This window comes from Oreochromis aureus, linkage group 1 (genome assembly GCF_013358895.1).
Source record: "Oreochromis aureus strain Israel breed Guangdong linkage group 1, ZZ_aureus, whole genome shotgun sequence".
NCBI classification, from domain to species: Eukaryota; Metazoa; Chordata; class Actinopteri; order Cichliformes; family Cichlidae; genus Oreochromis; species Oreochromis aureus.
In genome coordinates this window covers 7,192,945-7,219,602 of record NC_052942.1, presented here as the reverse complement: position 1 = coordinate 7,219,602, position 26,658 = coordinate 7,192,945, and the positions used below count along the sequence as shown (strand labels likewise).

The following is a 26,658-nucleotide window of genomic DNA, read 5'->3' as shown; positions in this document are numbered from 1 at the left end:
AAGAGACATAAGCAGATGCTACATGAGCAATGAGACTCAAAATGATCTCACCATAGCTCGTCTTCAGGTCATCGTGGACATCGGCATTAAAGTTACCACATAAGCCACAAGTTCTGCCCACAAACTCTGGACTGAGCTTGATGTAGACAGAGCCGCTTCGTCCCTCCCATGCCAGCGTGAAGCCGTGCTGCTGCGTTACCAGCACATACTGTGAGATCTGCTCCAGCTGCAGGTCGTGGATGTGACGAGGCAGCTGCAAACTAAACACAAACAGGGCGATTCCAATATCATATAAACACCACCTTACCTGAAGAGATGTAAAATAAAACATACAGAGAGAAAGCAGCTGACCTTTGGCCTTTGAAGGTCACATTGGTGGCATGTAGTCTGACTTCCCCCTCCCATGGCAGGAAGAGGCTGACAGATCTTTGGCAAGTGTAGGGGTCTAAAGTACAGGCCGGGTCGTTGTGGACCTACAAACAGAGAGGTGGAACTTTAATTTAAAACAGGTGTGGGTTCATTACGGATCAGCACAGAAATAAAAATTGTGTCATTGAAAATGTCACAATTTTCATGTTATTCTTGGCCTGTCACAGAATTCTTATAATGCACATTTAATTTTTTTTTAAAAAACAGTCTAGTTCCTTTTTAGAAACTGTGCAGGGAATGAAAATCAAGCCAAGTTATATATTCTTAGCTTGTTATAAAACAGTAGTAAGACTCCCCTCAAGTCAGATTTACACCAACATTATATAACATGAATTTAAGCTACAAATCCAACAAATCAGCCTTCATTGCTAGCACTTGATGTAGTATTTTTTTAATAAATGATGAGCATGACAAAATTCAGGTTTGTTTGTTACAATTCAATTCAATTCAATTCAATTTTATTTATATAGCGCCAAATCACAACAAAAGTCGCCTCAAGGCGACCATTAAAAACAATGAAAGAACTGCTTATAAATACTGTCTGTCTGTATCCATGATATAATTCATGATTCCTTAAGCAGTTATCCTGAAACTGCAGAGCTGAAGAATCCTGAATGAAAACTATGGGGGAATTCTAAGACAGCAAAGTTGGAGGTCGACATAGAACTTACAGGGAAAATTTTTGGACCAAAGTGTGCAAATCCAATGCTGAAAATAGTCCCTAACAAATGTATTGTTTGCACTTTTTTTTTAAACTGAGTCCAGCTATTTTAAAAAATTACATAGAAATCGCATTTTATTTACATTCATTTAGAACCAATGGACTAAATAGTTCTAAAAAGCAAAAGTATTTAAAAAGCTGAAACGTGATCCTAAAAGTAACAGACACACACACACCTCAGACTGACACTTCGTAACATTTTTGAGCGTGTCATTTTATCTGCTACAAAGGAAAATGTCATCTCCTCTCCTGCTAACATGCTTTGTTAGGATTGCTGCACTGTGTTTTCATATGTTATCATTACTGAACTTCATTATTTAATTAATCCGAGCTACATTTGGATCTTCTGATGTCCCCTGTTTAGTTGGTTTTCCCCTACACAGATAAGGTATCTGTTGCCTGTTCAGGGGAACAAAGTCCCAGTCTGTTGCAGATACTTTCAAGGCATAGTGGGTAATTGCAGTATTTAATGGTAATTGACTCTAATAACCAGATAGCTTTCACTAATCTTCAGAGTAAATCTTTTCCTCAGGCTGAGTCTGAAAAAAAAAAAAAAGTGTTTTGGGGCAGGAGGCCACAGAGTCCAAACTTTCCCCAAAATGGAGGCAGGTGTTGAACCGAAAACTACTGGGCAGCTGCTCATCTGGATGTTTTATTTCACCCCAGCCCAGGTTCATGTGGACGACTCACCTGGACAACGATGCTGGCCTGGGTGGTTTCCTCACAGTCCCTCAATAAAGTATAGGTGCACCGGCCTGGGAGGTAGTAGTAGAGGCCGTCAAAGGTCTCAAAGTTGTACTGACCCCACGTCCTACACGTCATCTCCCTCTCAAAGCCAGAATTTGGAACTAGGAAAATAAACATGAAAATTTTTCTTTTCATTTCGCTTAGTTAGCCATTAAGCGACAGAAATGCTACAAAACACCCTAACAAAGCTTTTTAATTTAGCACCTTTTAGTTTTTATTAGTGTTGTATTTTTGTCCACTCGATAAATGTACAGTACTATGCAAAAGTCTTGAGTCACCCCTTTTCTTTTTTATACTTTGCTAGGAAAATGGGAGATAGGTGAAGCAATGTAGTGAAAGATGCATAAACATACATGGACATAAAATATATAAGGCAAAAACTGGCATTTTGCTATGTTCTCTGTCAAGATAACACCACACTGCCTCAATACTATTGAGGTGCAGACATTTGGGAGGCCAATCCATGACTGACACTGTTACACTGTATGTTTTTGGGGTTTTTTTATCCAGGCTTTCACTCCAATGTCTTTTATGGCATGCAGAAAAAAATTGGCTGTTCACAATCAGTGAATCAGAATCAATAGCTTCCTGATAGTATTGGATGGCGGAGCAAAATCTGACAGTAATTTTCTGCATTCATAATTCCATTAATTTTGACAAGATTCCCAAACCCCAAACCATTACAGAGCTTCCATTATACTTTACAGATTCCTGTAGACACTCGACGTTTGCACCTCTCACCTGATCTCCTACATGCATATTGATAATGAGCTGAACCAAAATGTCAAATCTGGACTCATCACTCCATCAGACATGTTACCACAATTTTTCACTCCAGTTCGTGTGTGATTTGGCATACCTCATCCTTTGATACATTTTTCCTTCCTTAAGATCGGCTTCTGACAGCCAACCTACCACTGAGAACATTTCTGATGAGGCTTAAACAGTAGGTGGACATCTGGACAACAGAGACCTGAGGGAGGCCTGAGAGGTCCTATGTCAGGTCTCTGCTGAATTTTTCCTTTCTTAGGGACATTACATTCAGTTACTGTTCGTCTATTGTAGACAATATTCTTGTCTACCACTCCTTTTATCCTCCATTTGCCCAGTTTCCGCAAACTTTAAACTTTAAGAAGACACTGCACAGCAATCCAAAATACACAGAGTTTCTGACTCAAAACTCTCTCTGAACTGAGTGAATATGTACTATAAATTATTTTTAAAAAAGATGTAAACAGAAACTAACAGAGTACATATGAGTATTTGTTTAGAAGACAAAATGACTTGATTTGTTTTGGGGGTTTTTGTATATGCTGAACTTAAAAGAAACAGATCAATAACTTAAATTTCTGGTATAGGATAGCTCAGAGCATCTCAAACATCTTCCCTGAACTGCTCTATAAATTTCATTAAATGACCTCTAATGCTGTAATAATAGGCCTATAGTGAAGTATGCGCACTATTATGATACTGTATTGAACTAACAAGCTGGTTGATCATTGCATGTGTGTGAATGTTAGATAGAAAGCACTTAAAGCATAGAAAAAAAGTACTTGTATGAATGGATGTGAATGGGTGAATGTGGTAGGCTGTAAAGTGCTTTGGGTGCCAAAGTATAATCATCTCTGGATCTCTTTCACAACATCTGTTTTGTCTGGTCTCCCTTCCCTCACCCCCAACCGATCGAGGCAGATAGCCGCCCCTCCCTGAGCCTGGTTCTGCCGGACGTTTCTTCCTATTAAAACAGAGTTTTTTCTTACTACTGTCACCTAAGTGCTTGTTCATAGGGGTTTGCCTGATTGTTTGAGTTTTTCTGTATGTTTTGAAGGGCTTTACTTTACAATATGAAGCACTTTGAGGTGACTGTTGTTGTGATTTGGCTTTATAGAAATAAAACTGAATTGAATTGAAGTAGAGTAGAAATCCACTATATAAGAGCCAGTCCACTTACCAATTTTAAAAAAGGAGCGAACGAGGAGTGTTGTCAGGGTTTACCTGTCTGACATCTGTGTCCAGTAGCCTGATACAAGCTGCAGTCACATGACTCTGACTGAACACATTGTCCTCCGTTCAGGCAAGGAAATGCACAGGGCTCCCCTGAGAGAAAACAAAAGGACAAGCGAACAATTACACTGTTTCTCATCAGACTGGAAACCTGAAAGAACGACTCCGTGAATAATTTTCATTATTTCTAATTTAATCAGGAACAGAAATATAGAAATATTGTTTTTCTTTCTCATAATAGCTATGTGTACCACTGGTTAACTTTGTTCATAAACTCATCCTAATAACCACTAAAATTGAGTTTAAGTGTTTGTTTTTTGCAAGGTACATATTTAAGGAAGTCACCATCTGCCTCTCTGCATTCACATTGAGTTCTGTGGCTCAAACAAATGTTCCAGTCACTGAAGAAACCACCAACCCCCAAATGATAGTTTTTCATCCTCCAGTAAAACCATCTGCTTAATGGCATTCCATGCTGTCTGCCTAGTGGGCCATGTCCCACATTAACATAGGTAAAAGCCATAAAGGAATAAGCCATGGGAGGGGGTCCAATTAGTCAAGCTGCTTTCCTCATGTTCATTCTGTGAGGCACAAGTACTCATTTGGCTCATTTGTTGCTCCAAATTTACAAAACATTACTAGGTTTCGATTACAAGCTGTAGCTGTGGAGGTAGAGGAGGTCATCTACTGAATGGAAGATTTGTGGCTCAATCCCTGGCTGCTCCAGCCTGCATGGCAAATATCACTGGGCAAGATACTAAACCCCAAGTTCCTCTCCGATGCATATATATATATATATATATATATATATATATATATATATATATATATATACACACACACACATATATATATGTATATATACAGCCATATATACATATATATATAAATGATGAAGGAAAGTGTAGAATCTTTTGGGGTTGTTTTCACTATTTCTTTACCACAAATATGACCAAGAACATGGCATGTGCACTGAATTTGACCAGGTTTCTCTTTTTTAATAGACTTCTGAAATGTTTTTAGAACCACATTTGAGGAAAATGGTATAAAGAGAAATTGTTATGCTGAAGTTCACTCTCAAACATTTGTACATTCATCCTTCAATCATTAATAAGAACTTTGTGAACCTACCTGGAATCCTACGAAACGATGACCTCAGGGCTTCCTTCACCTGCCTGGTCAGCAGTGAAGTATTAACTGGATGCTGCTCTGTTGAAATGGCTCCATTGTTGGTTTTTCCAAGTAACACTGAACCAGATTGATTTGATGTTACTGAGCTGGTCAGAAATTGTTCATATGGCGCTGAATTTGACCCTGACTGATTATTAGGCGGTAAGCTGTATGATAAGTATTGTGAAGTATTTAAGGTGAGCATGGTCTGATTATCTGGAGTGTTTAGCGATTGATTTAACAATTCTGAGACAGCTTTCAATTGGCTTTGTGTTGTTTTGCTAGATTTTGTACCCATGCCTTTTAATTGATCAGATATGATCCTAGTGGGTGCATTAATAAAAGATGAATTCTTGACTGGTGTGGTGCTGCTTGGTGATTGGCTAGAACTTGTTGTGCTGGTTAGCCAGATTAACTGGTTAGCCAGTGCCTTTTTTGATGATTTTTTAGCTAATGATGTCCTGCTTGTTGATTGGCTGGTTGGTGTTGACCTGCCTGATGACTGACTAGGTGCTATCACTGTAGTCATTGATGGTTCATTTTGTGACTTGAGTTCTTTTGTTACAGTTGTTGACTGGCTGTATAATGTTGTGCTTCCTGGCAATTTGTTGGATTTTATCGCAGAGGATGAAGATTTTTTATATATTGGTGTGGTTGTTAGTGGTTGGCTGGTTTGAGCTATACTGCCTTGAGATGAGCTAGCTGATGCTGATTGGGATGGTGATCGATTAGCTGGTTCCAGTCTGTTTTGTGATTGGTTAAATAGTGCTTTCTCAGCTGGAGATAGACTGGCTGTTGCTGTGCTGCCTGATAATTGTTTAGTTTGTTCTGTTCTACCTTGTGATGGGCTCGTTGATGCTGGCACGCTTGGTGTTTGAGTGGCTAGTATTGGGCTGGCATGTGACTGATAAGAAGGTGTTTTCCTGGTTAGAGACTGACTGGATGCAGCTGTGCTGCTTGATGAGTGGCTGTTTTGTTCCGTGCTGCCTTGTAACAGGCTAGTTGATGCTGTGCTGATTGGTGATTGACTTGTTTGTGCCAGGCTGGCCTGTGATGGCATAGCTGTTGGTGATGCGTTTGATGATTGACTGGCTGGTACTAGACTTTTGTGATTTTGTGATTGGTCAGATAATGTTTTCCCAGTTGGTGACTGAGAACCCAATTGGTAACTGGATGGTGCTGTGCTACCAGGCGATTGGCCGTTTTGTGCCATGCTGCTTGGTGAATGTCTATTTTGTTCTGTTGTGCTTTGTAATAGACTAGTCGATGCTGAGCTGGTTGGTGATTGGCTGCCTGGTGCTGAGCTGGTTTGTGAATTTTTAGATGGCACTGACATTGTTGGTGACTGATTGGATGAATCTGTATTGATTGCAGAATTGTTTGTTTGTGCTGTGCTGCCCTGTGATAGGACAGCTGATGCTGAGTTTGATAACTGACTGGTGGGTACTGTACTTGTTCTTGATTGGTTAGATAGTGTTTTCTCAGCTGGTGATTGACCAGATGATACTGAGCTGTTTTCTGTTCTGCTTTGGAGTGATTGAGAAGGTGATGTTGATGCCGTTGGGAATTGGCTGACTGTTAGAGGGCTGGTTTGTGAGTGTTTGGACGGTGCTGTCTCAGCTGGTGATTGACTGATTGGTGCTGTGTTCCCTGGTGATTGGCTGGAGGACATTGTTCTTGGTGGTGTTTTACTAGATGGTGCCGTGACTCCAGACGATTGGCCAGAGCCCATGGTCCATGAGATGTTTGGTATCCTTTCTGCAGATGATGTAAGGTTTGACACAGCAGCCATGTTGACCAGTGGTTTACTGGAGGCAGATATGTTGGTTTCTAATGTAGCGATTGTCATCTGGAGGTGCTTAAAGGAGAAAAATTGTATCAGCAAGTATTTCATGTAACAGTTACTGTGCAATAACAAAGTCATACAGCTTGAACCTGATCCGAAGTAGCAATCTTTCAAATCCTCTTACAACTAAATATGTTACCTCTGATCATTTTCATATTGGAACTCAGTAATGTCTGGCAAAGAAATAAAGAGAGCAATTTCAGCAAACTAAAATAAAGTCCTTGTAATGCTTTGCTGAATTAATTCTGCAAGTTTAATATCAAGCTAATTTGGAAAACGAGTACAGCTCTCAGGTGACGGATTAATAAAGATTTGATTAAAATGTAAGATACCTAAAACTTTTACAACTTAGTGTTTTGTTGAAGCAAAAATTCCTCCCGGAATTAGGCTGGATGTTGCCAAATTAGAATCATGAGTGGCAAGGGTGGAATTGAGGTGGTGCTGGGAAAGGAAGAGGCTTTAAAGAAAAGACCTGTCATCCAGCCTTCATTAACGACTGCTCTGTGACTTCCAACACAGTTTTCCCTTCCAGCTCAACAACCCAATCGACTCCCTTTTGGTTGTGTCTGTTTCCTCTTTTGGATGACCTCTGTTGTCTAACAGTGAATTTGTCCCTATCAACCTGTTTCATTTCACTATATTGACCTGTGGAAATTAGAAGGTTGGTAAAGTGTTCCCAAAAGAGTAAAACATTAGGGAAAAACACTTAATATCTGGAATATTTTGGCATGGTGATTTCCATATTAAGATAACTGTATATTTTACAAAAAAATACACCTTAACAGCAGGTTTGGTTTTAAAGCATTCTCATTACAGTGGCATTCCGAAATTATCAGTCCACCCTTGCTTCCACACTTTTACGTGACTGGATACCTGAGCTCTGAAACCCAGCCTTTCATCTCAAAGAGCAGGAACAAAGCAGATGGCAAGGGTGATGTGTAAGAGGGGTATAAGGGGTACCTGACTATGAATTATTAATCAGTGATCAGTATCAGAAAAACAAAGAGGGAGTACTTCACGTATGTAAAAGCACTATGTCAATCTGCATATCACAATGCACTGATTAAACTAAAATTAGAGCAGTTAAAGCCCCTGTGGGATCATAACTCTGGCATGAGATAGATCAGCTCTCCATACCTGTGACCTGCAACCTGTGCTACTAATTGCTTTGCTCCTTTATGGGCTCCTATAGTTTGGACCGGATTCTCATGAACCAAAGGAAGAACAAAAGAGCGACCACATTCAGGCAGATAGCGGCTCTGACAGAGGAAGAGCAAGACAACAGAGCAGCTACTTTATATTCCTGCTGTGACTCCTTCACATGTCGAGGAAGCAGGGAATAATGCACACTGTTTATATATTTTCATATATATCTCCACACTGAGTGACAGCCTGAACTTAACAGATTGGGACATTTCTGTGTGTTTGTGCAGCCTGAAATGCATTTTTAAACCGTCCATCAATACAGACATCAAATTTTGGGAAAAACAACATTCTTGGATTAAAAACAAGTGAATCTTTATAATTAAAAATTAAAAAGTCATATATTAAGATTCTACAATAAAACTAGAAATATGTTGCATTTCACATATATTCAACTAACTTATACTTAAGCAAACAATTGAGTCTTTTAGCAAAATTAAAAGAGAAGAACATGAACACTGTGTATAAATTATGGGAAGAAGTACTCCCATATGATGATGATGATGGTGATGTGAGCGATGCTGATTTTTTTGTCCATCTGGCTGTGTGTTTGCCACCCGAAGCAGCTCCATCAGCATCAACGATCAATGCAGCTGCCTACCTGCCCTCCCTGGGAAGCGGTGTCCCATTTCTGATGCTTTATCCCACTGCTCCCGCTGCTGGGACAGAGAGAACAAGAAGAGGTTTGTTCCCACTGCAGGTTTCACCCCCACTGACACCACAAACCCACCACCAACCAGGAATCACGCAGACCACCAAACAACCTGGTGATTGACCAGACTGTTATGTTTTTCAATTAATCGATTAAAGCATCATGAAATGGACAAGTTTCGATGAGCTAAAGCAGATGTTGTTTTTTTAAAAATCATAGTTTTTTTTTTTTTATGTATGGCCTAATGCCTCAAAGCCAGCATATACTATACTACATTTACTGTATAATACTCACAAATGAGAAGAGACAGAAAAATGCTGTAGGTTAATGCTTTGTCCACTTTCTGATTCACTAACCAGTCATTTAAGTAATTTTAAAAAACCCACAATTTTTAACATAACAACTTATAGTTAATACATAAAACTATATGTGGGCTTTAATGCAAATATCATCACCAAAATAAATCCTTTATATATAATATGTAAATTATGAATATTTGACAAATAAACATTATGTAAATTACTAACTAAATGCAAGGAAACAATTTTTAAAAATGACTCACTTATTAAATTCATCCCAGTTAGAAATGTTCACTCTTTCCAAACCCCAGGAAAGGTGCGCTGAAATTAGAAAGACAATAGGCTGTCATCTTTTTTTTTTTTAAAGAGACCAACTTTAATAACTAACTAAAAAACTAAGTAAATAAATAAACGTTTAAACTACAGGATGTACACTGAGCTGCCGCATAAAGCACCTGTGGTATCTAAACTTTTCCTATACTAACAGGCTGTGACCGTGTTAGGACTTTGCGTCTGTCTCTTTCACTCAGAAATCACACTTCCCCTTCCCGCGGCATCGGGGATCGCGTGCGTGCTTCCAGGCGCATGTGACTCACCTTGATAAATGAGGATAAAACACCAAGATAATAAATGAAAAAGCCTTCTCCGTCTTAAATAGGGATCCATTCGTGTTTCGCGGATCCGCACTCAGTCGGGTTTGGACAGCATCACCTGGTGAAAACCCTCCTGCTGGACTCCCGACTCTCCCTGTGCTGCTCCATCCAGCTCATCCCCAGCGGCCCTTGGCGCGCCTCAAAAACCGCTGCACCTGCTCATTAACATAAATTATGCACAGGTGGGCGCGCGCGGGATGGCAGGGGCTCAGCCAGAGGGCTTTGATGACGCGAAACTGCTGTCTGTAAGTAAAACCACTCAGCAGCCACCAACCTAACTAGCAAAACTATAAACTACACGAATGCTTGTTTTTTTTTTTTTTTTTGTAAAACATGCTGAGCTCTGTTTAAAACTGAGAAGGAGAGGATGGCAACCACGAAAACAACGCCCCCTTGTGGTTCACATGGCAGCAGGCGCCAGGGAGGGAAAATCCGTATGGTTATTTCGACAAAAAAATTAAAAAAAAAAATACCAACACTAAATGGATTACACATATCCGCTGATTCAAGGAGGGAGGAGGAATTAGAGATAGAGGTGGGCGGACTGATACAAATATCGATAACATCTAAACCAATGCTGGTATTGGTATTTTATTGATACTAACAAGACTGATATTTTGTTTTTATCCTCCAAGTTCCTTTTTTGTGTCGCAATTTAGTATTTATGTTTCTGTTTGGTGTTTTTGTTTTTGTTTGTTTGAAACAAAATCTACCTCAGATATGCGCTATGAAAAATGTTTAAACCTTTTTATGTTGACTGTCACATCTGTTTATGTATATATATATATATATACATACATATACATACACACACACACATATATATATACACATACATACATCTCCTCTGTGTTAACCTATAGCACATTTAAACCATGGACGTTGACCCAAACTGCTTCAGAAACAAACACATTTGCATTTCAAACAGCTGGAATGTGTGTTGTATTGTGTTAACTAATTTTTATGTAAAAATCAAAGTAAAAGCCACAATGATTTAGTGGTTATTAAAATGTGTTCTGCAAATTGTTGATGATTTATCTAATAAACCATGACACACAGCTGCACACATTAGCCACCTGTCGTGGCTAATGGAAAGTATGGACTCAAGCGCAGAGCTCTGGATGCAAAGCAGGCAGTGCGTTTATTTACAGTGCTCAAATACAGTCCAAACAAAGAAGTGCAATTGTCCAAAAGTGTCTTTCTCCCAGTTCCCGAAAGTGGTGCAGGTGAGTCTCTCCAGTGAAAATCCGTGTGTGCTTCCTCCGTGTGTGTTTCTCCTCCCGAGTGATTAAACCAACGAGCCCTTTTCTCCACTCCTCCGCTCCGTACTTCTCCACCTGAGAGACGAGCAGTAACACAACAGCTGATGAGAAGGCTAGCCTGGCTATGCTAAGTCACAAGATCGCGAGCACACTTATCTACCGAGCTTCGCTAACAATCCAGCGTCGACTGCCGTCTGGACACACCATTAAATACCTCCACTTCGCGAGGAATGATTAGCGACAGCTGGGTGAAATATTACACACAGGTGTGTTGGCAGCCGAGCGGAGACACTTCCGGGTCAGGGGTCGGCCATTCTTACTCTCCCGGAGGCGCAGCTCCTAGGCATAGCGAGACCCGGAGAGTAGGGAGAGGGGGGAGGGAAGGAGAGGGAGACACACACACACATATATACACAAGCAGGGCGTCCGGGGAGGACCGTCAGACACCACCTTCATAGGGTAAAAGTATCGGTATTGATATCGGCTGCAATTCCATAATTTCCATAATTTAATTGTACATGTACAATGCAGTAAAGGGCTATTCTATTCTATTGTATTCTAGTCAATACAATATTGCCAATATACCAAAATCTGCAGTATCTCACAGCACTAGTGGGAGTAACAATGAATATGGTGAATCACTGGTGTTGAGAGTGAGGTAGGGATTAACATGTTCGTACTTCTTCCTACTCCATTTCAAACTTTATGTTTGAGTTTATGATTTATGTCATTTGGAGATTATTTGTTTTGTTTGTGCACATGTATGTATGTGTACTTGGATATGCAAGTATGTGTGTATATGTAAATGTGGTTTGTTTTATATGTTATATAAACACCCAGCATGCCCCTGCAGGCGGTTTATCCTTCAAGCTCGGGTCCTCTACCAGAGGCCTGGGAGCTTGAGGGTCCTGCGCAGTATCTTAGCTGTTCCCAGGACTGCGCTCTTCTGGACAGAGATCTCTGATGTTGTTCCCGGGATCTGCTGGAGCCACTCGCCTCGCTTGGGAGTCACCGCACCTAGTGCTCCGATTACCACGGGGACCACCGTTACCTTCACCCTCCACATCCTCTCGAGCTCTTCTCTGAGCCCTTGGTATTTCCCCAGTTTCTCGTGTTCCTTCTTCCTGATAATGCTGTCATTCGGAACCGCTACATCGATCACTACGGCCGTCTTCTTCTGTTTGTCTACCACCACTATGTCCGGTTGGTTAGCCACCACCATTTTGTCCGTCTGTATCTGGAAGTCCCACAGGATCTTAGCTCGATCATTCTCCATCACCCTTGGGGGCATCTCCCATTTTGACCTCGGGACTTCCAGGTTATACTCGGCACAGATGTTCCTGTACACTATGCCGGCCACTTGGTTATGGCGTTCCATGTATGCCTTGCCTGCTAGCCTCTTGCACCCTGCGGTTATGTGCTGGATTGTCTCTGGGGCATCTTTACACAGCCTGCACCTGGGGTCTTGCCTGGTGTGATAGACCCCAGCCTCTACGGATCTTGTACTCAGAGCTTGTTCTTGTGCTGCCATGATTAGTGCCTCTGTGCTGTCTTTCAGTCCAGCTTTGTCCAGCCACTGGTAGGATTTCTGGATATCAGCCACCTCCTCTATCTGCCGGTGGTACATACCGTGCAGGGGCCTGTCCTTCCATGATGGTTCCTCGTCTCCCTCCGCTTTCTTGGGTTTCTGCTGCCTGAGGTATTCACTGAGCACGCGGTCAGTTGGGGCCATCTTCCCAATGTATTCTTGGATGTTCGTTGTCTCATCCTGGACTGTGGTGCTGACACTCACCAGTCCCCGGCCCCCTTCCTTCCGCTTAGCGTACAGCCTCAGGGTGCTGGACTTGGGGTGAAACCCTCCATGCATAGTAAGGAGCTTTCTTGTCTTTATGTCAGTGGCTTCTATCTCCTCCTTTGGCCAGCCTATTACCCCAGCAGGGTACCTGATCACGGGCAGGGCGTAGGTGTTGATGGCCCGGATCTTGTTCTTACCGTTCAGCTGACTCCTCAGGACTTGCCTGACCCTCTGCAGGTACTTGGTGGTTGCAGCTTTTCTAGCAGCCTCTTCATGGTTCCCATTCGCCTGCGGGATCCCCAAGTACTTGTAGCTGTCCTCTATGTCTCAAATGTTGCCTTCTGGTAGTTCAATCCCCTCAGTTCTGACTACCTTTCCTCTCTTTGTTACCATCCGACTACACTTCTCCAGTCCGAACGACATTCCAATGTCATTGCTGTATAGCCTGGTAGTGTGGATCAGTGAATCGATGTCTCGTTCACTCTTGGCATACAGCTTGATGTCATCCATGTACAGGAGGTGACTGACAACTGCTCCGTTCCGTAGTCGGTATCCGTAGCCAGTCTTGTCAATTATCTCACTGAGGGGGTTCAGGCCTATGCAGAACAGCAGTGGGGACAGAGCATCTCCTTGGTAGATCCCGTACTTGATGGTGACTTGTGCTATGGGCTTGGAGTTGGCCTCTAGTGTTGTACGCCACATCCCCATTGAGTTCCTGATGAAGGCTCTTAGGGTCCTGTTGATCTTGTACAATTCTAGGCATTCCAGTATCCAGCTGTGGGGCATTGAGTCATAGGCCTTCTTGTAATCAATCCAGGCAGTTGCACAGGTTGGTCAGTCTGGTCTTGCAGTCTCAGCTGACTGTTCTGTCTACCACTAGCTGGTGTTTTGCGCCTCTGGTATTCTTGCCAATCCCTTTCTGTGCCCCGCTCATGTATTGACCCATGTGCCTGTTCATCTTAGCCGATATGATGCCTGACAGGAGCTTCCATGTAGTACTGAGGCAGGTTATTGGTCGGTAGTTGGATGGGACCGGTCCCTTCTTGGGGTCCTTGGGGATCAGGACCGTCCGACCTTCGGTTAGTCATTCCGGGTGTCTCTCGTTAACTAGCAGCTGGTTCATTTGTGCTGCCAGACGCTCGTGGAGTGCAGTCAGCTTCTTCAGCCAGTAGGCGTGAACCATGTCAGGCCCTGGTGCTGTCCAACTCTTCATACTGGAGACCCTTTCTTGGATATCTGCCACTGTGATGGTTACTGGACCCTGTTCAGGGAGGTCGCTAAGGTCTGCCCTCAGATCCACTAGCCACTGAGCATTGCCGTTATGGGTTGCGTCCTTCTCCCATATGCTCTTCCAGTATTGCTCCGTCTCCAGCCTTGGTGGTGCTGTTCTCTTATTGTTCCCTTGCCACTGAGCATACACCTTTGCTGGTTCTGTGGAGAACAGCTGGTTTATTCTCCTGCCTTCTATCTCTCTGGTGTACCTCCTCAAGCGGCTGGCCAAGGCTGTGAGTATTTGCTTGGCAGTTTCCAAGGCCTCAGGTGCGACAAAGAAGGTGCATAAGAAATATATATACATATATATATATATATACATATATATATATATATGAAGAAACACTTCAGATCCAGTATTTTTCTTCTTGTTGATTATGATGTTGTTTCTACCTTTTTATCATTTACAAAAAGTGCCAAAGGTAATACAGTTTGTATTTTTGTACAAGCAGGGTGATGCCCAAAGATCTAAACTGGACAAGTGGAGGATAGAAGAAGGAGTGGCAGACCTTAAAAACCATGTACTGCAGATGAACAGCAACTGAATGTAATAGGGGAGACAGAATCCAGCAAAGACCTGACACAGAACCTGAGTGGTGCATCTGGCTTTTCAGTTGATCCAACTACCTTTTAGAAATGGTGTCAGTCAAAGGGTGATACATCCATCCATCCATCCTCTTCCACTTACTTTGTCAGAGTTGAGCTGTCTTACAATGAGAGGCAGGGTACACACTGGCCAGTTCGGTGATAAATCCAAATATGACATTTTTGGTTTGAATCATTTTATGTACAAAGGAGGTCACGAAAGAGCAGTGAGTCTCTATAGCCATCTGTAAAACATGTACATGTTGAAGGCTTTGTCGTGGTTTGAGCGCAGCAGCCAGAGGTGTTGGGGGTCTTATTAAAATTGATGGAATTATAAATGCAGAAAAGTACAGTCAGATTTTGATCCACCATGTATTACCAAGTGGAAAGTGTCTGATCATAAACAGTTTTATCTTTCAGAATGACGATGATCCCCAAAACATTGCCAATGTGGTAAAAGCATACACGAATAGAAAAATACACAATGGCTTCATAGACAGGCCAGAATGTCAACATGACTAAAGCATGTATATGCTTATATAGTGCTTTCTACTCTCCCGGAGTAGCGCTGTATACAATATGCCTCATTCACACAAGCACTTCTTAACTCAAGTGCAAACTGACCTACATTCATACTTCGATGATCACATCCGAGGGCAACTTGGGGTTAGTATCTTGCCCAAGGATATTTGGCATGTAGACTGGGGAAGCTAAGGATTGAACCACCAACCTTCCAATCAGTAACTGATCTGCTCTACCACCTGAGCCACAGCCACCCCAATCCTGTGCCTGTTCTTCTGTTTATTTGTTTCTTTTTTGCTTTACACTGTATTTCCATATATTATTGCATTCTTCAGTAAATCACTGCACCTAGACTTTTGCACAGTACTCTAAAACAATCAACTGAATGTGATGTGTCAATATATATGAAGGTTTTACAGTGTACATGTTTTTTTGTGGTACATATAATAACTCTCGTATCACAGATTAACTCAGTCAGGTTGGTTACCATAGAGGAACTGGGAATTTTATCCCTGACAGGAACAGTTGACATGCATGCATTGAAACGGGTTACTTCTCCAAACAAAAGATATCAGACAGACTTGTCCACAGTCTGAGTTTGAAGCCAAATGCAATAAACAACATAAAATCAGACCCACCAAGGTTAACAGTAAATGGGCAATGTTGACAATAATTAATTGGAAGCCTTAAATCATAGTCCACTCAAGAAAAATAAACCACTGGAGAAAAGAAATGTACAAATATATGCGCATATCCAGAATCCAGGAAATGACATATAATAACATAAAATTAGATCTGTGACCATGTCTTCAATTTGCATCACATTTGCAAGAAATCCACTTAGCTGTTTTTTAAAGAAGAAAAGTCACCTATTTTTTTCTCTACTGCCACCTGCTGGTAAGAAGGCAAACTTTGCAAACTAGATAAATGGATAAGTAATATGCTTATTCATTAATATGTAATATGCAATGCTGCATTGTAATGAAAGTAGTATCTGGGTTCAGTTACGGTTTAAAACATTTAAATGAGCAACATTTGCCTGGAAAGTGTGCTTTGTGAAGCAAAACCCTCTCTCATTAGGAACAGGATGACGTAGGTGGGAACGAGGCTCACGAGGTTCTGGAAGGTCTGCAGTAGAAGACGAGATATAAACATCAGCGCACACTGTTTAGTATTTGATTTCAATTCTTTAAAGTAACTAATTGTAGGCATGTAAAAAGAGGGCGAGAGAGATTTTCATTACAAATCTGAGTCGCCAAGTTGATGTTGTTGAATGGTCGTTTGTCTGAGCAGGATGCATGCCCCGAAAACATAGTAAATAAAATAAAAAGAGAACATTTATGAGGCTTGAGAGGTTTGATTAAAAAAAGAAAATTGACTCAGACATTTAAGACATAAAAATACTTTCCTTGTATAGTTGTTTGACTGTGAGCTCTGTTAGTGGTTTTACCCTGCCTTCACACAGACCCAAGTCCACATTCTGTACAAACCACACTCACCAGACAGGAGACCAAGAGGTGACTGATGACAATGGCTCCCACCGCCCACCAGTACTGCTTCTTACAGTCATCAAAGAAAACAACGCCCCAGAACATGTGAAGCAGGATGATGGCCATCGTTATGAAGGCTGAAAGAGAAGTGCAATTTTAACAAATTATGTTCTACATATAAAAAGTATAATATAGTTACACTTTTAATGGCGATTAGTTTTAATGCAACATTTCCCAGAATGCCTTTCAATATCACCACACAATAGAACAATACATTTAGGCTGTGCTCTGTATTGTTTCAGGTAGAAGTCCAAAACCCTTTAATACATACAGTTTGTTTGTGGCAGCTGGCTCAAAAGTGAAAAAACAAAAAACACACACACACAAATAATAATTTATACTCCAAAGTAGAATAACAATCTCCCTGTGTGGACTCAGGTTCCAGCAGTGGAAGTAGTTCATCTTTGGTTGAACACCTGACCCTTGAACATCCAGCGGGAAACAAAAGCCTCAGGAGTGAGACTTTTGATATTGTTGAGGTGACCCCGGTGTCACCGGCTGCACAGGCTCATATTTGCATTTGAAAGTTGCCTTTTCAGCAGAGGAAACGCTTCCTGAATCTGTCTGTCTGTTGTCCGACTTTTTAAAAAAAGGCCTTTGACTGACCAAAGCCCTCTGAGACCCTGGTGAGCTTTGTGTAGCACAGCATGGAGGTGTCTACTTTCATAAATGGAAACATGACCTGAGGAGCGCAGGAGTGGCAGAATGGAGGAATGTTTTAGGGTGAAACGTGGTGATTTAAAGGTGATTTATCCTTTTTCTTTTGTGATTAGTCCTTTTAATGACACGAACATACCCACTTTAACACCTCCTCATCTTTACAAACAAGCAAACTGAAGCATCTGAAGTAAACAAGGCTTTTTGCTTCATCCATCTCACATTCACTCGCTCACACACGCACAGACATGCACTATATCAGAAACCTGGCGCCTGCTTTGTCCCCTGTAGACTTCTCGTTAAAGGTCCAATGAAATGACCTATTGTTTCAGTATAAACTTAAAAGAAAATCCCAGCTGTCTGGTCTTTCTTATTACTTTTAGATTATTTTTGACCAAACAAGGCTAGTTAAACACTCCATTCCCCTCTGATGTTATTATACATGTTAATGTTAATTACTGCGTATGATGTTTTCAAGTGGTATTTCCCACCAGATTCTCCTGCGAAACAGGACCAAAGTTTGAAATATTTAAATGAGTGTATATATAAGTAGTCTAAACCAGCGCTCCCCAACCCCCAGGCCACGGACCGGTCCGTGAGTCGTTTGGTACCGGGCCGCAAGAGGCTTGGGTGTGAAATTTATGGTTTTCTGGGTTTTTATAGTTGACTTGGTTTGCCTGGGTCTTTTCCTGTGTGTTATGAATAAATCTTCTTTTTGATACCGATACTGGTTTTATTTTGTTGTATTTATCCATGGTCCATGAAAATATTGTCAGACATAAACCGGTCCGTGGCTCATAAAAGGTTGGGGACCGCTGGTTTAAACAACTGCACAAGTTTAGTTTCAGACAATTTTTTTCTGCTCTTGGCTCTGTGTAATGTCAGAGCTCCGGCTGTGATCACAAAAGCCTCATTGGTTCAAACTGTCTGTTTAATACGAGTAGCCAATCAGGGAAAAAAAGCTGGGTTAAAGGAAGGGGGAGGAGCCAAAATCCTTGTTTCAGACAGTAGATAAAGTAAGGAAATTGGAATCATGTAAAGGTGCTCTAGTAGAGTGAAAGAAAAGAAACAAAGAGGTGAAATTTGTCATAAAATATCCCATTTCAGCAGAGATCCCTGGTGTGAACATGTGCTTGGTTTTTGGAGTTGGCAGTGACAGTAAACTGAAAATCTTTAGTTTTTACTCAGCCAATTTCAAATATATTTTACACAGTCATTAGTGAATAATCATGGGCAATTAAAAAACACCTGTTAAAAAAAAACAACAATAGCTTAATTAATCAATTGATATAAAGAATGACAGGAATATCATTTTTTATTATTATTCCTTTAGTCATCGAAGTATTGTACACATTTAAAACCTATCCAACAATGGTGATAAAAGGAAATTTAACCTTCTAAAAATAAACAAAAAATTTAAAGTTAACTTAATGCAGAGGGAGAGCTGAATGTGTTTAACAATATGAACTGAAAACTGAAAGTAAGCACACAACAAATAATTTCTTTCCCCATTTCTTTGATATAGCTCACAAAAGAAACACTTCTCTTTACATTACAGTAGGATTAAACAGCATGACATCACGAAGGTAAGAGTTATTGCAGGATTGTTGTATCAGTTTCAGCCTGGTGTACCAAACAAACTGACCAGCTAACAGGCTCATCTCCACCTATAAGACCATGCCAAATCACATTTTGTCATGAAGCAAAGTGCCAACACAAGGCAGAAAAGTAATGCACCGAATGCAAACATGGATACAATTTACATCTCTAATGTCCTTCCCATCCTTGTGAGAAAGAGCAGACTGAATCTACAAATACAAAAGATGATCGAAAACCAAATCAGGTACAAAAACAAAATCTTTTTAAATAATTCTTTATCCTAAATCCTTGCACTCATAAAAACAACCAAAACACACAAGGAAGCCAAAGAAGAAGTGAACATTCAAAGATCACATTGCAAATACATCCAGCTGCTCATATTACTGGTGCATTTTTGCACTTAGAAGAGAAGTGGGGGGAAGTACAACCTGTAAGGAAGCTGGGACCAGACAGATGAATCCGCATACTTTGTATCAGAAGTTTCAAAGCCCATTCTTTTGTCATTGTTAAAATACGTTGCTCTTCAGCATGTTTGCCTCTCGTTTGACTTTACACTCAGTCTGACCTCTCAGAGTGGATCAAATTGTGATTTAACACGAGGACAAACATAAAGAAACAATTTTGCATGATTTAGATTCTCTACTTTCTATTTGCTCAAGGGGCTATTACGTCAAGATTACTGGGTTAAGACAAACAATTAGCAATCGTGTCTCCTCTCCTGCATGCATTTAGAATCAAAGGCAGATTCATATTCAGACCACAGACAGCATATCGCATCTTGAAGAAAGATTTTAATATTTACACATTAGGGAATTCAAAAATGCATAATTATATACACATTTTCTTTAGAAATAATAAAACACTAGGAAAGATTTGAAGCATCTGAGAGCATGTATAAAGAGTGCTGCTGCTTTAAGCCCCCAATCTAAAGTATCTTCTGTGGGTTTGTTTTTTCTTACAGTACAGACCACAAAAAGGGCACACAGTTAGCCAAAATGGATATGTTATACTGTTGAATAAAAACCTTTTCCTGGCTGGACTGGAATCAAAACAATCTCCCATCTTTGTTCCCACAAAACCTTTTACATGTTTTAATGCTCAAGATGATGAAAGTCTTAAATCAAACAGCATATTTAACAAGGTTAACACTCCTTCCTCACTGCGTCCAATGTGTTTGTGTGTAATTGTGTGGGATCTCTGTGATCTTTGTATAAAGAGTCCTGCACACTGCTAGGTGTGCCGCGTTATCTAGGCCTGTGGTTGGCAAGCAGCAAGTCCTTGTCTTTGCAGGTGAGGCAGAGTTTGAGGTTCCTGAGCGAGCCGCCGGCGGAGTAGAACGCCCAGACGCCCATTAGGAACAGGATGACGTAGGTGGGAACGAGGCTTGCGACATACTCGGGGTTCTGGAAGGTCTGCAGTAGAAGAGGAGATACAAACATCAGCGCACACCGTTTCGTATTTGATTTCAATTCTTTAAAGTAACTAATTACAGGCATATAAAGAAAGCGCAAGAGAGACTTTCATTACAAATCTGAGTCGCCAAGTTGATGTTGTTAAATGGCTGTTTGTCCGAGCAGCGCTGCATGCCCCAAAAAACATATTTTTATAGTAAAATAAAATAAAAAGAGAACATTTACGAGGCTTAAGAGGTTTGATTAAAAAAAGAAAAATGACTTAGACATTTAAGACATAAAAATACTTTCCTTGTATAGTTATTTGACTGTGAGCTCTATTAGTGGTTTTCCCCTGCCTTCACACAGACCCAAGTCCACATTCTGTACAAACTAGAGATGGCATGATACCACTTTTTTATGTCCGATACCGATATCATAAATTTGGATATCTGCCGATACCGATATGAATCTGATGTAGTGTGTTTTTTAATCAATAAAACTGTTTTTTTAATATCTTGCTGCATTTTGTATAAGTTCATACTCAAGTTTAAATAAACAACAACACTAAAGCTATTCTGTTATACCTGTATGTAAAAAATACACTGCGCCCAAAATATTTCATATTTCAGCAACACTGATCAATCTAATAAACTTAAACCTACTCCATCATCCCTATTGTGGTTAAGCAACCTAACTAATAGGGTTGCAAACTCCCAGCAAAAAAAAAAAGAAAATACGGAACCACCCCCCACCCCATGATGCTTAATCGATGTAATCAACTTTAATTTGATGCAGGGTGAAACAAATGCACAGAAATAAATTATTTTTCAAGAATAATTAAATAGATTCAACATCTTTCTTCAACAGAATTGCAGAATTCACAGATGGTACCTTCCCAAAGGAAAAAGTACTATAGCTTACTAGGGTATATTAGACTTAACAGTTACTATATACAGTAATGGACTTCTATACATTTTACATCAGATTAAAACTTTGGGTGTAAGATTCAGATAATTATTTATTAAAAAGCTAGACATTTTAAATGAGAATAAGAAAGAAAAGTATGTCTTTGTGCCCCTTTTCCTGTTAATGCCCTATCGCCCCCTGGCTAAACTTTGCTAGATCCGCCCCTGCACAGTTACCAGCCGTCAGCTACGTAGAAAAGGATCCTGGTCTAGAAAGTAATATTAAATAAATTCTAACAACAGCTTATCAAGTTTAAACGTGCTGCTGTTGTTCAGCCGCTGGTTTCCTCTTTCTGGTGCAAAGTGGGCCAAAAACAAAGAAGAGAGACGGACTCGCGACAGAAAAGCCGATCAACTGATCAATGATCAGTTTCACGATTGAAGTAGCGGCAGGAGAGGGAGGGAGAGAGAGAGGCAGTCGCTCCATATATCGGTTGTTAAGCTTAACATGGGAATGCTTTACAAACATTCAGAGATGAACTTACACACTTGCTTTACTTCTCTCTAGGATAACTTCCTCGGAGATGAAATGCTGGTTTGGTAGCGAGGCTACAAATACACACAGCCGCTCTATCACATGACGCACACTGCTCCGACGTGCTACGGTTATGAGAGTTACGCCGTGTTGCAAGTTTTGTGAGGTGTTTTTTTGATATTTAATGGATCGGATTACATTTTTTATTTCTCTCCGATATCCGATCCAGTAATTTAGGTCAGTATCGGACCGATACCGATACGTAATATCGGATCGGTCCATCTCTAGTACAAACCACACTCACCAGACAGGAGACCAAGAGGTGACTGATGACAACAGCTCCCACCGCCCACCACCGCTGCTTCTCACAGGCATCAAAGAAAACAACGCCCCAGAACATGTGAAGCAGGATGATGGCCATCGTCATGAAGGCTGAAAGAGAAGTGCAATTTTAGCAAATTATGTTCTACATATAAATCTAATATAGTTACACTTTTCACAGCGATTAGTTTTAATGCAACATTTCCCAGAATGCCGTTCAATAACACCACACAATAGAACAATACATTTAGGCTGTGCTCTGTATTGTTTCAGGTAGAAGTCCAAAACCCTGAAATACATACAGTTTGTTTGTGGCAGCTGGCTCAAAAGTGAAAAAAACAAACAAACACACACACAATCATTTATACTCTAAAGTAGAAAAACAGTCTCCCTGTCTGGACTCTGGTTCCACCAGTGGAAGTAGTTCATCTGGTGAATGACTCTGTGTGTGTGTGTGTGTGTGTGTGTGTGTGTGTGTGTGTGTGTGTGTGTGTGTGTGTGTGTGTGTGTAAGAAAGAGGTCCTACGCTATTAAATGAATGCTGGGTCACTGTGAGCATGGCTGGAGCTTGTAGTGTACGGCTTAGCTTAAAAGCATAATGTGCATGAATACTGTCAATAACAGCAACTGAAAAGGTTTTTAGGTCTTATGTCTATTTAAAAACAAGTGACACAACAAATGGAAGAGAACACTAGAAAGAAAAAGTTTTTACAAATCTAAGGACTCGGTCAATGGCAGAAACGTAAAAGTTTTTGACAATCAAAAAAACAAACAAAAAACAAGTACATGCTAATTGTTACCTGAGGACAGGAAGTAGTGCTGCGAGTCTCCATGGATCCCCACAGTCCCTGGCCCTGCTGAGTCAGCCAGGATGTTCACCACAGAGAACGCTCCACTCATGAAGCCGAAGCCGAGACCAGATACTGAGATAAAGGAAGCACGAGAAGAAAGCTGAGACATAAGAAAGACTGTACTATGTGATGCTAATCCCAAAGCAATATTCGGCCACTATGCAAGAAGAATGCACAGTGGTCCCTCGTTTATCGCGGGAGTTACGTTCTAAAAATAATCCGCGATAGGTAAAATCCGCGAAGTAGCCAACTTTATTTTTTACAACTATTATAGCTGTTTTAAGGCTGTAAAACCCCTCCCTCTACACTTTAGACAGTTTTCTCAGACAGGTATGAACATTTTAACACTTTTCTCTCTTGTTTAAACACCCTCAAAGTTCAAATCTTCATAGAAAAATAAGTCCAGTATTGTAGAATGAAAACAAAGATCAAACCCTGTTTTCAGGTCCAGAACATGAGAATACAGCAGCTGCCAGAGAATTCAACATTAATGAATCAATGGTACGGAAGTAGAGGAAGCAAGAAGTTTGACTTATCTGTTTTGTTTCGCTTAATGTGCCTTATAATTCGGTGTGCCTTATGGTCCGAAAAATATGGTAACTTCTATCTTCCCTTAGCATGTCCAGAAGTCCAACTTTTTGTGCGATGGTTAGCATCTTTCTCTGCCTTTTGGGTGCTACCGCAGGTGACTTTGACGGTGCAAAACGTTTCGTCAACATTGTTGTGTTTGTTGGAGGGAAAACTTACAAACATACCTTACAGCACTTCAGAGTCACACTGCAAGCGATCGAAGATTTATGTAAATTTGACAAGCTGAACACTTTCTGTACTGTACAGGAGACACGGTACGGAGGAGATTGATTGCCAATGGTCTACAGCTGATCCGGACGCAAAACACAATGCGCTGTACTGTACAGGAGACACGGTACGGAGGAGATTGATTGCCAGTGGTCTACAGCTGATCCGGACGCAAAACACAGTGCGCTGTTTAAAAAAAAAAAAAAAAGCATGCAAAATTACACCCAAAAAAATCCGCGAAACAGCGAGGCCGCGAAAAGTGAACCGCATTATAGCGAGGGACCACTGTACAGAAAAATACTGTTTACTGTAAACCGTAAGCAACTTTAAACAACCTGCAAATAAGAGATCATGTCCAAAGTGTGCTGGATGTTCATTTTTAACAATTTCTTCAGAAATTTATTGATGCTACTTGATAGCATCTTTTGTTAGAGCCTAGTGGGGAAGAATGAGCAATTCCACAGTTTGTGCTCATATGATATATGGCCAAAGTTTTCAATCCACACCTCTTAATCTCTGAATACAGGTTTGTAAAATCAAGCATCTTCCCACGAAGTCTCGCTTTACAAATGTTTGTGAAACACTGGGTCACTCTAAAGATCTCACCGAACTAGAGTGTAGTAACGTAATAGGATATGATCACTGCAACTAGTCTGTTTGTGAAATTTCCCTATAGATATTACATGATCAACACTAAGTGACATTGCAGAGTTCCAATCCTCCCCATTAACACCACTAGCATTGACTTCATGGTATGGGTCTACATGGCTGAGCAGTTCCAATAGCTATAATGTGCATGTGGTCCAGTGCTTTTGTCCATACAGTGCATTTTCCATTTTCATGGTAATGTTTCTTGTATATTTTTAAAAAACGTTTTTACAGAATAGTACAAAAGTGAGTTTGAGGTTCCAAAACCAAAAACAAACAATGACAAAGTTGTAAAGAGGTAACAGGTGCTCAATGTTCTGTCTTCTGGCAGAATCTTGGGTGAATGAATATGCTACCAGTAGGTGATATGAAGCACAGAAGATGATGTGCAGACTAAGTGTACCATAGGCCAGCTGTCGGATGGAGATGGGCATGGTCTCCTCCTGGCTGAGAGTGAGGAGGCCTTCATTAGCTTTTCTGCAGGAAAACACACACACACACACACACACACACAGAGTTTTGGTTCTGAGTCTCACTGTGTGCTACAGAACATGAATAGAAAATATGTCAGTTATGAAAGTATGTCATTTAGTGGAAGATAATCTGAGATGAAAATGAAAATGAAAATTTCACAAGTTCACACTGAAGAGTGTGAAACTGAGACAGACACTCATCAAGGGAAAACAACAATACAGTGCAGAATTCAGAGGTCATGCTTTAATATTTGTTAGTTAAATAAATAATGAATAGTGAATACATGTTGAAAAAGTTGAGGTATGGGCGTTCAACTCTTCTAGTAACAAACAGTTCTCTGGAGTCACACTATATAAAATATAACACGGTTAAAGATGGTGGCAGCCACTTACTTTAGCAGCTTGTAGTAAGCAAAGCGGAAGGTTTCCTGCAAGAGCACAGACAGCACCACGCCAAAGATGAGCAGGCCTTTCTGCTGAGCTGCGCTCTCCTTATTACTGATCTGAACCGAGATGAACCACACCAGGGAGGAGAGCAGCAGTGACACCAGCCAGAAAAATGCCCTGAAAGAATGAGAACAAAGAAAACAGATATTACCCACACTGCTATCTCAAAGCTTCTGGGCTCACAGCAATTCCAGCATTGCTGTGAGCCCGACTCATTTGTTTTTCAACAGTTCTATTTGCGAGGGTCAGCCAATTAGATGAAAGTTGGCTTAAAGGGAGGGTTCAGACTGAGGAGGAACTGAGGAGCAGCACCGAAGTGATAACATAATCAGGATTATCTTGAGATACCAGACGACTATTTAGTTACTTTTACTTCAAATAGTAAGAATTAATTGACCATAACAAGGAGACTAAATGTCAACGAACACAAACGTAACGTCACGACACTTTTACAAATTAACAGGTAAGATGTATGTTATCAATCAACAACCACAATTATGATCACAAGCTTATATCTCACTTATGTGGGTCAAGACCGTATCTGAACCCTATACCACTACAATAGCAATGAATTATTTCAAAAGCCAATCCGCCATAATGCTAGCTAACTACTTGCCTCCAATATGTATTCTCTGCAGGAACCATAAGAAACAAAACTAAGAAAAGCCCTCAGGCTCTCATTAAGCTAGCTCTTTCTATATTGGGGGGCTAATATCAGGCATTGCTGGGCCTTTAAAACTGTCTGTCGTCTGCGTATAACCGAGGTCGGTGTATTTATGAAGCTGTGTAAATCGGAATTTGGTGACGTATGGCTAAAGAAAACACCAGCTAAGTGTAAGACCACAATACCAGAAAACAGAAGCTAATGGTAGCACCTCAGCTAACAAACGAAGCGATCGGTTAGCTAGTAAGCTAACACTGTCTAAAGGTTGGGATTTATTCAATATAACGTGGCAGTAGCATCTGTAATTACCAAATTATTATATATTTAAGTCAACTGCCGTCCGCTATGACCAGTGAATGTTTAACTCTCACCCTGCTATGAGAAAAATGACTCTCAGCGGCTCCCGGGCAATGGTAAACAGGAACAACGCGATGGCTGGGCCGAAGGCGATAAAGGTGCAGCCGAAAAACACCGCCGCTGTCATTTTGGCTCTGAGGGAGGGCAATTCAGCGACTTAAAGCGGTTGGTTTTGTTCTATTTACAGATATTTATCTGGAAATATTACCAAAAAAGCAGCCCTCTGTTGCTACTACTGATTTACTTCCACAACCAGTGTATCACAGGGTTTTCGTGACGTCGCATATTCTCACGTGACC

At 40.8% G+C, this 26,658-nt stretch overlaps 3 protein-coding genes across 4 annotated transcripts in view; all 3 read right to left on the bottom strand.

The window, feature by feature from the left end:
- The window catches only part of otog (otogelin), a 120,765-nt gene extending 110,927 nt beyond the window's left edge, over nucleotides 1-9,838 (bottom strand). The window contains exons 1-8 of the mRNA XM_039601332.1: nucleotides 9,668-9,838; nucleotides 9,335-9,392; nucleotides 8,722-8,779; nucleotides 5,033-6,929; nucleotides 3,893-3,994; nucleotides 1,841-1,998; nucleotides 352-473; nucleotides 52-260 (exon numbers count right to left, since the gene is read on the bottom strand). Coding sequence (XP_039457266.1) covers nucleotides 52-260; nucleotides 352-473; nucleotides 1,841-1,998; nucleotides 3,893-3,994; nucleotides 5,033-5,276 — 835 coding nt within the window. The 5' untranslated portion in view covers nucleotides 5,277-6,929; nucleotides 8,722-8,779; nucleotides 9,335-9,392; nucleotides 9,668-9,838. The remainder of the gene's footprint in view (nucleotides 1-51; nucleotides 261-351; nucleotides 474-1,840; nucleotides 1,999-3,892; nucleotides 3,995-5,032; nucleotides 6,930-8,721; nucleotides 8,780-9,334; nucleotides 9,393-9,667) is intronic.
- A 5,592-nt stretch (nucleotides 9,839-15,430) lies between these two features.
- On the bottom strand, nucleotides 15,431-16,781 carry LOC120440031 (gamma-secretase subunit Aph-1b-like). Of its 2 annotated transcripts, XR_005612929.1 has the most exons (3): nucleotides 16,660-16,781; nucleotides 16,404-16,445; nucleotides 15,431-16,288 (listed from the first exon to the last, which is right to left on the bottom strand). XR_005612929.1 is itself a non-coding variant. In XM_039611606.1 (2 exons), the coding sequence occupies exons 1-2, from the start codon at nucleotides 16,774-16,776 to the stop codon at nucleotides 16,181-16,183; spliced, it is 225 nt and encodes a 74-aa protein (XP_039467540.1). In that variant the 5' UTR covers nucleotides 16,777-16,781; the 3' UTR covers nucleotides 15,431-16,180. The 2 variants fall into 2 exon arrangements, 1 of the variants encoding a protein (XP_039467540.1); XM_039611606.1 differs by lacking the exon at nucleotides 16,404-16,445.
- Nucleotides 16,782-18,678: 1,897 nt separating this feature from the next.
- On the bottom strand, nucleotides 18,679-26,652 carry aph1b (APH1B gamma secretase subunit). Its single transcript, XM_039601212.1, has 6 exons — nucleotides 26,374-26,652; nucleotides 25,285-25,455; nucleotides 24,822-24,895; nucleotides 22,922-23,044; nucleotides 22,105-22,232; nucleotides 18,679-20,378 (listed from the first exon to the last, which is right to left on the bottom strand). Exons 1-6 carry the CDS (start codon nucleotides 26,484-26,486, stop codon nucleotides 20,211-20,213), a joined length of 777 nt encoding a protein of 258 aa, XP_039457146.1. The 5' UTR covers nucleotides 26,487-26,652; the 3' UTR covers nucleotides 18,679-20,210.
- Nucleotides 26,653-26,658: the final 6 nt, after the last annotated feature.